The 13,538-nt window shown below is 44.4% G+C and overlaps 1 protein-coding gene across 2 annotated transcripts in view; it reads left to right on the plus strand.

The window, feature by feature from the left end:
- Positions 1-3,366, plus strand: part of PRICKLE2 (prickle planar cell polarity protein 2) — a 337,233-nt gene extending 333,867 nt beyond the window's left edge. For both annotated transcript variants that reach the window (XM_065933346.1, XM_065933347.1), the window contains one exon: positions 2,434-3,366. In XM_065933346.1, the coding sequence (XP_065789418.1) occupies positions 2,434-3,308 (875 nt within the window). In that variant the 3' untranslated portion in view covers positions 3,309-3,366. The remainder of the gene's footprint in view (positions 1-2,433) is intronic.
- Positions 3,367-13,538: the final 10,172 nt, after the last annotated feature.

Below are 13,538 nucleotides of genomic sequence, written 5' to 3' on the forward strand. Positions count from 1 at the left end.
TTACCTTTCAGAACATAACAAGATGTTCCACGCTCATCTTTGTCCTTCCTTCCTCCAATCCTGGAATTAGCCATTTCTCAAAAAAGTCCTGTCTAAATCCTTATAATGGGGAATGGTAGAAAATACCACAATTTATTTATCCTTTCTCCAGTTAGAGTGAGTGAGTGAAGTCGCTCAGTCGTGTCCAACTCTTTGCGACCCCGTGGACTGTAGCCTACCAGGCTACTCTGTCCATGGGATTCTCCAGGCAAGAAAGCTGGAGTGGGTTGCCATTTCCTTCTCCAGGGGATCTTCCTGACCCAGGGATAGAACCGAGGTCTCCCGCCTTGCAGGTAGACGCTTTACCCTCTGAGCCACCAGGGAAGTCCTTCTCCAGTTAACTGACATTTAAATTGTTTCTAGTTCTGAACTAATATAAAGAAAGCTTCACTGAATACCCTTGTGCATTTTTTGGACCCATAAACTGATTTCTGTTGGGTATGTAATCAAGAGTGGCAATGAAAAGTCACAGAACAACAAGGACAGGGAAGTGTATTCAGTATCTTATAGTAACCTGCATTGGAAAAGAATTATATATCGGAATATGTAATTTATATATTTATATATATTTGTATATATGTGAGGAGTCTAGAAAGAATTTATATATATATATATGAAACAATATTTATCTGAATCACTTTGCTGAACACCTGAATCATTGTAAATCAGTTATGCTCCAATTTAATAAATAGATGAAAACAAAGCATAGAATCTCCACTCTGGTTATATACCCAACAGAAATGAATACACTAAGATCACCCAAAAAAGTAACACAAGTATTCAAAGCAACTTATTCATAATTCGTGTATATATATACATACACACACATACATATACGGATGTATATTTAGTTTTGGGCTTCCCAGGTGGCTCAGTGGTAAAGAATCTGCCTCCCAATGCAAGAGACGCAGGTTTGATTCCTGGGTTGGCAGGATCCCTGGGAGAAGGAAATGACAGCCCACTCCAGTATTCCTGCCTGGGAAATACCATGGACAGAGGAACCTGGCCGGCTAGAGTCAATAGTGTCACAAAAGAGTCAGACATGACTTTGCAACTAAAATAACAACCGCATATTTAGCTTTAGTAGATATTGCTTCCCAGGTGGCGCTAGTGGTAAAGAACCTAACTGCCAGTGCAGCAGAATCGAGAGATGTGGGTTCAATCCCTGGTTTGGGAAGATTCCCTGGAGAAAGAAATAGCAACCCACTCCAGTATTCTTGCCTGGGAATCCCATGGACAGAGGAGCCTGGCAGGCTACAGTGCTTGGGTTCGCAGAGTCAGACATGACTGAGCACACACACGTATACACAGATATTGCTAAGTAGTGTTTCACAGTGCTCATAGCATTCGTTTTGTGAGGGGGAGAGAAAGTCGTTGGCCCCAGTAGGTGGGGAGGAATAATCAGTGGCAGGGGTTATAATGAGCCAGTGCAATTCAAAGACATGTCACCTGTGACCAGAAACGGCAAAATTGGTGTTCTTTTTCATTGATAATGATTAAGAAATGCTGAAATTTTGCCACCAGGTTCATTCTTAAACTGCTTTTTTAGAAAGAGTGCTGTTTTTAATGGACAAAATGGAAGTTACTGAAGTCAAGAATCTCCTCCTACCTTCAAAACGCTTTTAGTATCAATGATGGCGGTGACAGCACTGCCAGAATTGCAGGGCTCCTGCTGCTCGAGAGCATTAGCATCGCCGCTTGCCCCCATCCCCACCCCCAGAGTCCCGCTGACATCTCTGACTCCTAGGTGCGCATTTGGAATCCTGGAACAGTCATCTACTAAACAGACTGAGAGGGTAAATATCCCTCTGTCTACTTCCAGGGAGTCAGTTGGTTTTCAAGATATCTGGGATAGAGGCCAAGGGACAGCAGGCAGACCAGGAAATTACTGGAGGCTAAAGGTGGAAGTGAGGTGGTGCAGTAACGCGGGACTCAGCTCTAGGCTCAGTGTTGCTAGAAGTACCTGGGCATGGCCCTGCCTCTGAAGCTTAAAGGTTCTTTGTCCAGAATGCCTTCTGTAGAGCTTGCTTATAGATCATCATTAGAACCAAAGAGGTGATTGAAGCACTTTGGAAAGTGAAATTCTGAACAGAGGATAGGCTCCTAAGTAATTTTGATGAGACTTTGGAAGCATGACTAGTCAAAAAAAAAAAAAAAAAAAAAAATCTTGAATGCTTTTTAACCAGGTGTCCCCTCTAGATGGACGCTGGCCCACTGTGGAGTGGAGAGAGCCCTCCCGCGTACTTTATGAGCAAGCTTTTGTGCAGAGTACAACTGTGCGACGGTTTGCAGGGACCCTGGTTAGAGGATGGTTTCAGTGACCCACGGCGACGGAATCCTCATCGCTGCACATTTGTATTTACCTCCGTGAACCTGTCCTCTTGTCTCCCCCAGGCCTCTCCGCGGATGGTGGCGCCAAGCGCCAGGAGCACCTCTCTCGGTTTTCCATGCCCGATCTCAGCAAAGACTCTGGGATGAATGTGTCTGAGAAGCTGAGCAACATGGGCACGCTGAACTCGTCCATGCAGTTCCGCAGCGCCGAGTCAGTTCGCAGCTTGCTGTCCGCCCAGCAGTACCAGGAGATGGAGGGCAACCTCCACCCGCTCAGCACCCCGATCAGGTACAGAGACCTGCAGGCGCACGGAAGGATGCATCAGAGCTTTGATTTTGATGGGGGGATGGCGGGCAGCAAGCTGCCGGGGGCGGAGGGCGTGAGGATCCAGCCCATGAGCGAGCGCACGCGGAGGAGAGCCACTTCGCGAGACGACAACCGCCGCTTCCGGCCCCACCGGTCCCGGCGGTCCCGACGCTCTCGCTCTGACAACGCCCTCCACCTGGCCGGCGAGCGCGAGGCCCTCTCTCAGTTAAAGGAGAGACCCCCCCTCAGAGCCAGGGAGGACTATGATCAGTTCGTGCGCCAGCGGAGCTTCCAGGAGAGCCTGGGCCAGGGGTCTCGGCGGGACCTGTATGGCCGGTGCCCCCGGACCGTGTCGGACCTGGCTTTGCAGAACGCCTTCGGGGAGCGCTGGGGCCCCTATTTCGCCGAGTACGATTGGTGTTCCACCTGCTCCTCCTCCTCCGAGTCTGACAACGAGGGCTATTTCCTAGGAGAACCCATCCCCCAGCCCGCCCACCTGCGATATGTCACCAGTGATGAGTTACTGCACAAATACAGCTCCTACGGCCTCCCCAAGTCTTCCACGCTGGGTGGCAGGGGACAGTTGCACAGCAGGAAAAGACAGAAGAGCAAAAACTGTATCATTTCTTAATCCGGTGGGGGGTCAGGGAGTGGGGGGAGATGGGAACTAAGAATGTAGATTCAGAAACTTGCACTGTGGGAAATTTTAAAGCGCTTTGGGGGTGGGGGGTTCCAGGGAGATATGAGAGGAGCTCTCCCTTGATGGAGGCAAGGTTACCTATTGACTCCATAGGTAGTCACAGTTCTTGGCATGTTGAACATTATTTGCACATTTCACTTTGGAAACGCTGTAGACTCAACAGAGGCCAGGGTTGGTCACCTCCTTCTCCAACCGTTTGTGTTGAGTTGCCACTGGCAAGACGGCAAAATTGTTTCCTGCTCGCTTATATATATATACATACACACACACACATTATATATATATATATATATAGCCTCTCTGGTTTTCTTCCTTTTAGGACCCTTTTTCCAGTAAGTAATTTGTTTATTAGCCAGGACCCCACACTAAGTTATTTACATGTCCATTGTAAATGCAATGTAAATGAGAGTTCTGATAAAATATTTTTGTATTTTGTAATATCAAAGGAATTTCTATATCGTAGGACTCAGTGGAGCCTTGCATGCACGTCTAGCATTGTCTTTTGAGTAGTATTACAAGGTGGTCCAGGACCACTTTTTTTTTTCTTTTTTTCTATACAAATTTGTTACATGTCAGTGAGACCTTTTTCAAAGAATTTTATTCAATTTGGCTTTTTGTGGCTAAAAAAAAAAAAACCAAATTACCTGTTACACCCAAAGCATTTGATGCTCCATCCATCTTAAGGAGCCATCCTTAAGTCTGTTCCCACCCTCAGTAGAATCTCTTCTCTACAAAGTGATAGTAATTTTTTTTTTAATTTATAATTGCCAATGTAACTTCTGCCAATTAGAAAAACCAATCAGTGTCAGTAGAGTTCCGTGAGAAATGCCATCCCCGCTGGAAACATTGACGTTGCTCACCATTGATCTGTCCCGTGGGGAAAACACAAGTGACTGTGAGTGGTGCTGTTGTGTGATGTCAGCATGACATTGTTTTGAGTGTGGCTTTATTTCCTGGTGCTCGTTTCCTGGATTGTATTATCCGCTTTCCTTTACCAAGGCAGACAGAACAGCTGCCTTAGCCTGACAACCGGTTGTCCTCAGCGCAAATGAACTTTGGCTTTGGGAAATTCAGGCCAGAAAGGTTCCGAGGGGCTCTGGGAGTGACGGCGCTTTCTAGGTTGTAGGTCATATGTGGAGATGGAGGGCCGCTTCCACCCGCTCAGCACTCATGTCAGGGACACAGACCTGCAGGCATGGAAGGATGCATCAAAGCTTTGACTTCGAGGGGATGGGAGGCAGCAAACTGCCAGGGCTGAGGGACACGAGAATCCAGCCCACAGGTCAAGGGTAGAGGCTGGGGGGGAATATGAAGGAAAGTCAGAGCAGAGAAGAACTTCCAGAAATGAAGTATAGGAGAGGTGGGAACCACCTTTGAACATCCCCCGGTGCTGGTGGGGAAAAAAAACAAAACAAAACCCAGTTTAGCTCATTCTCTAACCAGAGTATCTGGGTTGCCCAGAAAGATTGAGCCGCTCTGGAGATTTTGTGTTATGGTTCTGGAAAACAGACGTTGCTGAAAGAGAGGTTTCCATTTTGAACTTTGGGGACCGTTGATCAGATAGAAAATGAGCTCAGAAGTGAGTGTGCTTAAAGAAGACATTTAACGGTTGTGTTGTTTATAGTAAAATAAAACCTCCTACCTAGCTTCGGTTCAAAGTGAAGCGCTTGCTTTTACTTCCATTCTCCTCCTTCCCTTCATGGATTGTGGATGAAATAATCCATTGGGGGGCCCACCTGTAGTGAGATGTACTGTCAGTGTAGTGTACAGTGTATCTCAGTGGCCATCTGCCATGGTTGAGGCGAGCGTGGTCTCTTTTCAGTATAGTAGTTAATATTTTCTAGTGTTTTTTTATGCAGAGGATGTGGAAAGTGGCTTTTTAGACACCATCCCACATGGGTCTGGGGAAGGAAGGCTGTAAAGGATGTGGAAGTGGCACTCCATTCAGGATGTATTAAAATAATTTGCTTTTCAGGTATTTATATGACATTTGTCATTGTCACTGATGTTTTTGAAAAAGCGATGCAAATGTTGGTTGTGGCTGTTTTCCGCATGCTTTCTTCATATCTAAATGCTTCATTAATTATTCAAGCCTCTGGAGAATTAACTCTATTAAGTTTGTATAGTGAGTTTGTAAACTGCTTGGCAAACTGATAAAAGACATAATGTATACCACCACGGTACCAACGTGGCAGGTTTCTGGTAGAAACCGGGCGAGTCCAATTTGGAGTTCTAAGTTTCTGGATTGATGAGAATAGAAAGGCATTTTGGAAAAAGAAGAGAGAAAAAAGTAGATCGTTTAACTTAGCAAATAACTGAAAATAATGTCTGTCTTCCGTGGCCTGGAATCCGAGGAAAGAAATTCTCCTAGTAAACGTTGTTTCCTTAATCTGTCCTTTTTAGAGTACCTCTTAACATTTCCCCAGTGAGGCTTTGACCACCATCAGCAGAAAGAAGAAAGTGCCCTAGACACGGACAACTAAGTAGAATGCAAAGGGATGAGAGGAATAAGCAGTTTCAGATCTAGCTGCCCAGGGAGCATCCATCAGCTGAATTAGTCAGAGCTGGAGGTGTGGTGAGATACGAGCCTCGGGGTCAGACTGTGTAAAAAGCAAGATCACCTCCATCTTGTCCACCACTGTGGACGCCGCCTCCCCGCCCCAGATGCAACCAAGCGCCCTATGGAGATTGCTGGTAGAGGCCAGGTAAATCGCCATCTCGAGGATGGAACCGTCAAGGGAATGCCCGAGAGAGAGCAGGTCATCACTGTGTTGGGAATTCTGCCTCTTAGTGATAACTTACACGTAACATCCCAGAATCCCATTCCCCAAAATTCAGCGCATTCCTTTCTGAGGCCGGATCGGATCCTTACCTGATCATCACCAGGAGTTCTTACTTAGTCAAGCTTTCCTCCACGGCTGGGGCTTGCAGTCATCCCTTCTTAGATCATCATTTCATCTTTAATAGACTGTGTTTAGAAAACTATATCTTTTCCCTCTTTATTTTCTTCTCTCATGCTTTGGTTTGGTTTTTCTTCCTACCTCTCCTCATATTGATCTTCTTATCTTTTGGATAAAACCACACTTTAGCATTCATTTCCTGTTGCTACTCAGTTCATTGGCAACAAAACTGGCCCTTCCCCAAGTTAGAAGTCAGTGACAGTTTTCTGAATGGCCCTGCCAGTGCATATCAACCTTGATAGTATGAGCAAGTTTCTTGGCAGGCTGGTGGCATTCAGGTAGCCTTCCATCTGTCATAGAGTTCTGGGATTTCTACCAAGTGTGAAGGTAAGTGAGGTCAGGGAAACCAAAAACATACTTCTCAGTTTTTGCCAATGTTCAAGGGTAGGAGTAGTTTTTAGAGTTGGTTGTTTGACCCCGTCCACTTATATTCACCTTCTGTCCACCCTCTGCCAGCTCCACAAACAAGCAGTATGTCATTTCTCATATGGGAACTGCGGGTAGCTCTTTTTCTTCCCCTTGTCCCATTCTGTAGGATGTTTCTTCAATACAACGAGGTCATATTTTCCTCTTCTGCAACAGCTTTCTGCTTCTTGGGTACCACTAGCCATTGTTGAGTTCAGGTGGGGGTGTCTCTACCCTACCTATACTGTGGGCAGATAGAACCAGATAGAACCCTTCAGAGAGCATGCATGCAGCCTCAGAAATCTTTGCAACACTCTAGCCAGCCAGGACCAGTTGATCCGGACTGATTTCATTTGTCTGATAACAAATCTTACTTGTGAACTGACTCTTCCTTGTGTTTCTACCCTGGACTCTCTTGCCATTTTCTCAAAACAGTTCATCAGCTATTCAGGAAGCATCATCCATAAATCACTGTGAGATGCCAATCCCTGTGCCCCTGTGTTGCAGATGCTAAAGGAGGCTGACTTCTTTAGGCTAAACAAAAACAAATCTCTTTGGCCTCCTTTTCCATTTTTGGATTCTTGGCCAGTTATAAGCAATCTGTGTTTGCCATTTTGCAGAGGTAAGATAAGAGTCTGTCCCATTCTTTTCTAGTCCCACCTTCTAACAGAGAACAACACAAATACTTAAATTCCAAGGAGAAGTGCTCTTTGCATATTTCTCTCGAACAGAAACCAGATGCTAATGCATAAGAAGGAGGATCTATCTTTGACAAAGGAAAGTGGACGATGAAATCAGTCATCTGAGGATTTCATGCCAGAAGGGTTGCTATCAGCAACTGTTTAGCACCTTCAGGGCTTTGAAAAGGACTCTGCGGATAGCATTCCAGGTACAGAACTCAGCCAAGCCTCCTCTGCCAATCTTGAAGGCAGTTCCAGATTGCTGCCTTTTGAGGTATGTTTCTTAAAGCATGAGAGACATGGAAATGAGAGTTTTTTCTTGCCTCCAGTGGTTAGTCCCTTTGGGGCCTCAGCAGACACCAAAGCCTGTTTGACCACTCGGAAGCAGTCATCAAGGTTAGAGTTGAAAAAGGGTTGCGGTCTTTTTCCATTTTCTCAAAATAGAAGTCCCTTCAATGCAAGATTCCCAGAAAGTGTGACTTACTGTTGGGGGCTGTATTAGTTTGTAAGCTTACTTCCTGCTTATAGCTTTCCCCAAATTAGCTTTTCCCAACAGGAATCTAACATTGTGTTAGAAATTACTTCTGTGGTTTAGATACAGAATCCATGAGGGGGTGGGGGGGGGAGTGTCTTATTCTATCCCGAGAGATTTGAGATGTCCCTCACCCTACCGAGTATTTGGCCATTGATGTTCCATAGGTCACTGACCAGGCCTTTTAAAATTTTTCAGAGTTACTCAAGCCTTTCTAGTTAATTTCCATGTTTCTCCATAAAGTATTTGGTTCTATCCTGGACCCTGACTTCGCATTTTAAGGCCTGTGGGTCCTCCTTTTTCCCTAGCAGATGAGGACCTCAGCAGTTCTCCTGCTCGTAAACGCATTCTTTCCTGTACAGGATCATTTTGTCCATCTTCTGCTTTAACTCCAAGCGCATAAACAAAACCTCAAAGGGCCTGAGAAGGTAAGGCACACCAGAGTCTGTGTTGTGTGTCAGGTGTCGAGCTATTTGTTAAGAAGGTCCGCAGTGGACCTTTGGTGTGGGCTCTGCCAGAGACTGTTGTGAACACTTTGCTTGAGATCCGTGCCCTGTGAAATGGATATGATGTTTTACTGATGTCTGTAATACATTTGTAAACTTCCAATAAAATTTGAATAAAAGAAATGCTGCCGTTCTTCTCAGTCTTCCATTGCTTTCCAGGTTTTTGGAAGTCTTTGCCTTTGAGCATCTCATCAAAAGAATAGAGAAGCTGCAGATGTCAGGAGAGGTGAGATTTGCTATGAAAGATGAACCTGATTGTTGAGATCAGGATTTCTCAACCTGGGCACTATCTGCATTTTGGTCCAGTCCATTCCTTGTGGCATAGGACCATCCTGTGCATAGTAGGATGTTTAACAACATTGCTGGCCTCTGCTTATTAGATGCCAGTAGCACCCTGCCCCAAGTTGTGACAACTAAAAATGTTTGCACACACCACACCCATTAGGGTATTTTTTTAAAAACGAAGAAGGAAAAAGAAAATAACAAGCATGGGCATGGATGGGGTAAAACTGGAACACTTTTGCACTATTGGTAAAAATATAAAGCAGTTCATCTTCTGTGGAAACAGTATGGGAGTTCCTCAAAAAAATTAAAAAACAGAACTACCATATGATCCAGCAGTTCTGCTTCTGGATATATACCCAAAATAATTGAAAACTGAGCTTCAAAGAGATAATCAGTACACCCGTGTTGATAGCATTATTCATAATAGTTAAAAGAGGCAACCCAAATGCCCACTGATGATGAGTGGATAAGCTAAATGTGATCCAAACATACAATGAATTGTTCTTCATCCTTTAAAAGGAAGGAAATTATGACACATGCTGCAACATGGAGAAACTTGAGGACCCTAAGCTGAGTGAAATAAGTCAATCACAGATGTGTGCAATTCTGCCTTTATAAGCTACCTAAAGTAGTTAAATTCACAGACACGAAGTGAAAAGATGGTCACCTGGGGCTGGTAAGAGCTCATGGGAAGATCTTTGAGTATACATTTTCTGTTTCAAGGTGAGAATTCTGGAGATTTGTTGTACAGCAATGTAAGTGTACTTACTACTGAACTGTACATTCAACAGTGGCACATTTTATGATACCTTTATTTTACCATGATTTAAGAAAAAAAAATCTCTACCCTTCGCTGAGTGTCCCCTGAGGACAAAAAGCACTGCTGGTTGAGAACCACCAGTTAAAATGCTTTGCACCTTCTTAGTATCTTCATTCCTTGAGGATTCTTGAAACTGACTTCAACCCTGGGCCACACAGTTAATTTTCACTTATTAGCAGGAATTGAAACCAGCAGATGGCTGAAAATATTTGTATTTGCTTCTAAGCAAATAATAAGTGGATTGTGTGAAGAGTTCTATGCATGGATGTTTTCTGGTTAGGATGCTGTTAATACTGTCTGGGAGCCAAGACCAAGCAGCATGTAAATTAGATTTCCCCATGTCTGATTCACAACATTTGGGAGCTGCTGGATACTGCAATATTGTTTATTCATTCACTCAGCAAATGTTATTGAGAACCTGCTCTGTGCTGGGCACTTAGAAAACAGCAGTATCTACAAAGCAAAGATCCCTATCCTAAAGAAGTTTGCGTACTTGACTTTCTACTAGATGAGAAATCTGAAACAGTAAGTAGTCCCACCCACCCTAAGCACGAGGACTTGGGAGCTGCAGATGGGAGTTATTACAAGCCATTCTGAGAGCCTTTGGATGAAGGCTTTAGAGATGGCAGTGGCCGTGTTAGTTCTGCTCACACACCCTCCTGGGGAGCCTGGCTATCAGGCAAGCATGGTTTCACTATATGAGCCCTGTCTTCCTATGCCTCAGCAAAATGATAGGAATCAAGAACGGCAGCCAACCCATAATCTGTGAGTGACCTAGCATGACGTGGTAAAGTGGACCAGTCGGATTCTCTCTCTTAAGAAGGTAAATTAAAAAATTGCATGTAAATTGGCACAGCCACTATGGAATACAGTATGGAGGTTCCTCAAAAAACTTAAAATAGAGTTGCCATGTGATCCTACAATCCCAGTCCTGGGCATATATCTGGAGAATATTGTAACTTGAAAAGACAGATGCACTGCAGTGGTCATTGCAGTGCTGTTTACGATAGCCAAGACTTGAAAACAACCTAAATGTCCATTGACAGAGGAATGGATAAAGACGGTATGGTATACACTGCTATAAAATGGATAACCAGCTGTGTGGCACATGGACCTATTGTGTAGCACATGGAACTCTGCTCAAGGTTACGTGGCAGCCTGGATGGGAGAAGAGTTTGGGGGACAGTGGATAAGTGTATATATATGACTGAGTCCCTTCGCTGTTCATCTGAAGCTATCACAGCATTGTTAATTGGCTACACTCCACTACGAAATAAACAGTTAAAAAAGAGAAACGGTGGGGACAATACTCAAATCGTAATCAAATTTTGCTACTAAATGAAATTTAAGTAATGCAATTTTAAAAGGTGTGGTATCTATATAGAATAAAATATTACTCAGTCATAAGAAAGAGTGAAATAATGTCATTTGCAGCAACTTGGATGGACCTAGAGATTATCATACTAAGTGAAATAATTTAGACAAAGACAAATACCATATAATTTCACATTGTGGAATCTAAACTATGACGCCAATGAACTTATCTATGAAACAGACTCATCGATGTGGAGAGCAGACTTGCGGTTGCCAAGATGGAGGGCAAGATGGAGGGAGGATGGATTGGGAGTTTGGGATAAGCAGGTAAAAACTATCATACATAGAATGGATGAACAACAAGGTCCTATTGTATAGCATAGGAAAGCATATTTAATATCCTGTAATAAACCATAATGAAAAACAATATGAAAAATGTGTGTGTATATGTATGTATGTATGTGTAACCGAATCACTTTCTGTACAGAAATGAACACAACATCGTGAGTCAACTATACTACAATAAAATGAAAACAAAAATTCCAAGAGGCAGTGGAGGTGAAGCTAAAAGAATATGTCGAGAGAGTGGGCTGGTGGGGTCAGGTCAATGCACATCACGATAAAGTGAAGGATGTGAAGGATGAGGAAGTAGAAGACGAGGAAAGCAGTAGAAGATGAAGAAAGCAGAAGCTCCAGCTGAGAACAGGTCCAAGAGCAAAGATGGGTACGAGCACAGAGATGTGCAATGACCCCCAGGAACTGGTCCCCACGACTCCCTCACCTCCACACACATGCCAGTTCCTTTGTTGGAGATGCTGCTCTAGGATTTTGGTCCTTCACACACTCCCTGTGTTTATGCAGTGTTACCTTACATATCTGTACAAGCTGCTCTTTGCACTGAAGTGTCCCTCGCAACCCTGATTCAGCCATGAAGGATGACTTCTGCCAGCTACAACACCTTTTGTTTTGCCCCACTCCCCTTTTGTTTTCAGTTCCATCTCAACCACTTGCTAGTTGTGTCATGTTGGGAAATGTCCGCATCCTCTCTGTGTCTCGGATTTTATCTAACAAGCGTGAACACAGTGGGATTGTCATTTAGGTTTATTGGAATAATGCACATGAAGCTCTTGGCACTGTGTCTGCCATTGTAAGAGCTTGAAATATGTTAGTGGTGGTTACTGGGGGTGGTGGTGGTGGTGGTTGCTGCTGCCACTGTTTTTCCTGCTACTGTCCCACCCAAAGAGAAAGGATGGCAGAAACTGGATATCATTAGTATCTTGTCTGAGAGTGTTCATTGTCTTCTAATGTAAGCATTTAATAGGATTTTGCAACACCCCAGAAAGGCCTGAATCTTGAGAATAGTTAAGAGATGCCTGCAGAGTTAATTCAATAATGCAAGTCTCCCACAGAGGTTCCGATTCAGTGGATCTGGGGTAGAACCCCAGAATCTGCTTTTAAAAAATTACTTATGTTTGGCTGCACTGGGTCCTCATTGCTATGTGTTTCTCTGGTTGTGGCGAGCAGACTTATTGTGGAGCATGAGCTCTAGGCGCATGGGCTCAGTAGTTGTGTTGTTCAGTCGCTAAGTCGTGTCCACCTCTTTGTGACCCCACGTACTGCAGCACACCAGGCTCCTTTGTTCTCCACTATCTCCCAGAGTTTACTCAAATTCATATCCATTGAATCAATGACACTATCTAACCATCTTATCCTCTGCTGCCCCAGTAGTTGTGATGCAAGGGCTTGGTGGCTCCATGACATGTGGAATCTCCTGGACCAGGAATCAAACCCAAATCCCCTGCATTGACAGATGGGTTCTTAACCACTGACCCAGCAGGGAAATCCCAGAATCTGCTCCTTCATCATGACCCTCCATTTCAGTCTGATATAGCTAGGAACAGGTCTCCCAAGCCCACCCACTCCTAAAGAAGCTGAGTCATAAGCCCTTTGGTCAGGAAGGAGAGATCTGAGCCTGGCGTTGAGAATCTAGTTTTGAAGGCTCTCAGGTATATATTCACTCTTGCCTAGAAGTGACAATCTTCAGGAAAAGAAATTTAGTTTAACTGACTTTACTTTTTCTAAGAGATATATATCGCTGTATATCAAAGAGAGATGTGGAGTGATGCACAGCATTGAAGAAGAGGGTGAGGTTGTTACGGAAAGTGTGGTCTGGCTGCTCATTACTCAAAAGCCTATACTTGAGATGCTAGGTTGGTGGGAAGGAAAGTTTGCTTTCTTTAGGAGTCTGGTAATAGCAAGGGGAAAGGGCAGACGTGTCCAAAGGCTGAATCCTCCACCCCACCCCCTGCCCTGCACCGACAAAGAATGGGCAAGAGTTTTAGAGGGGAGTTTCAGGGGTATACAGGCAGAGGGAGGGCGCTACAGGCAGAGACAGCGCCGATGAAATTGGTCATCGGTGGTTTGACCAGCGTCATCTTGATTCAAGTATAGTTAATCTTCAGTTCCAGGGTCAATTTGTTTCCGTTTGTCTGAAGCCAGTTCTCAGAATTGTAGCAGCTTATGTCATGGCGACAGTCTGGTCATCAGGGAGTTAGCGTTTTCCACCTAGTGGGAGTTTCATTATTTACAGAGCAGCTCAAAGGATATGGCCCAGAATAGTGTCTATAGCCATTGAGGAGGAACTAAAGGTTCTTGATTT

Source organism: Muntiacus reevesi, chromosome 4 (genome assembly GCF_963930625.1).
Source record: "Muntiacus reevesi chromosome 4, mMunRee1.1, whole genome shotgun sequence".
NCBI classification, from domain to species: domain Eukaryota; kingdom Metazoa; phylum Chordata; class Mammalia; order Artiodactyla; family Cervidae; genus Muntiacus; species Muntiacus reevesi.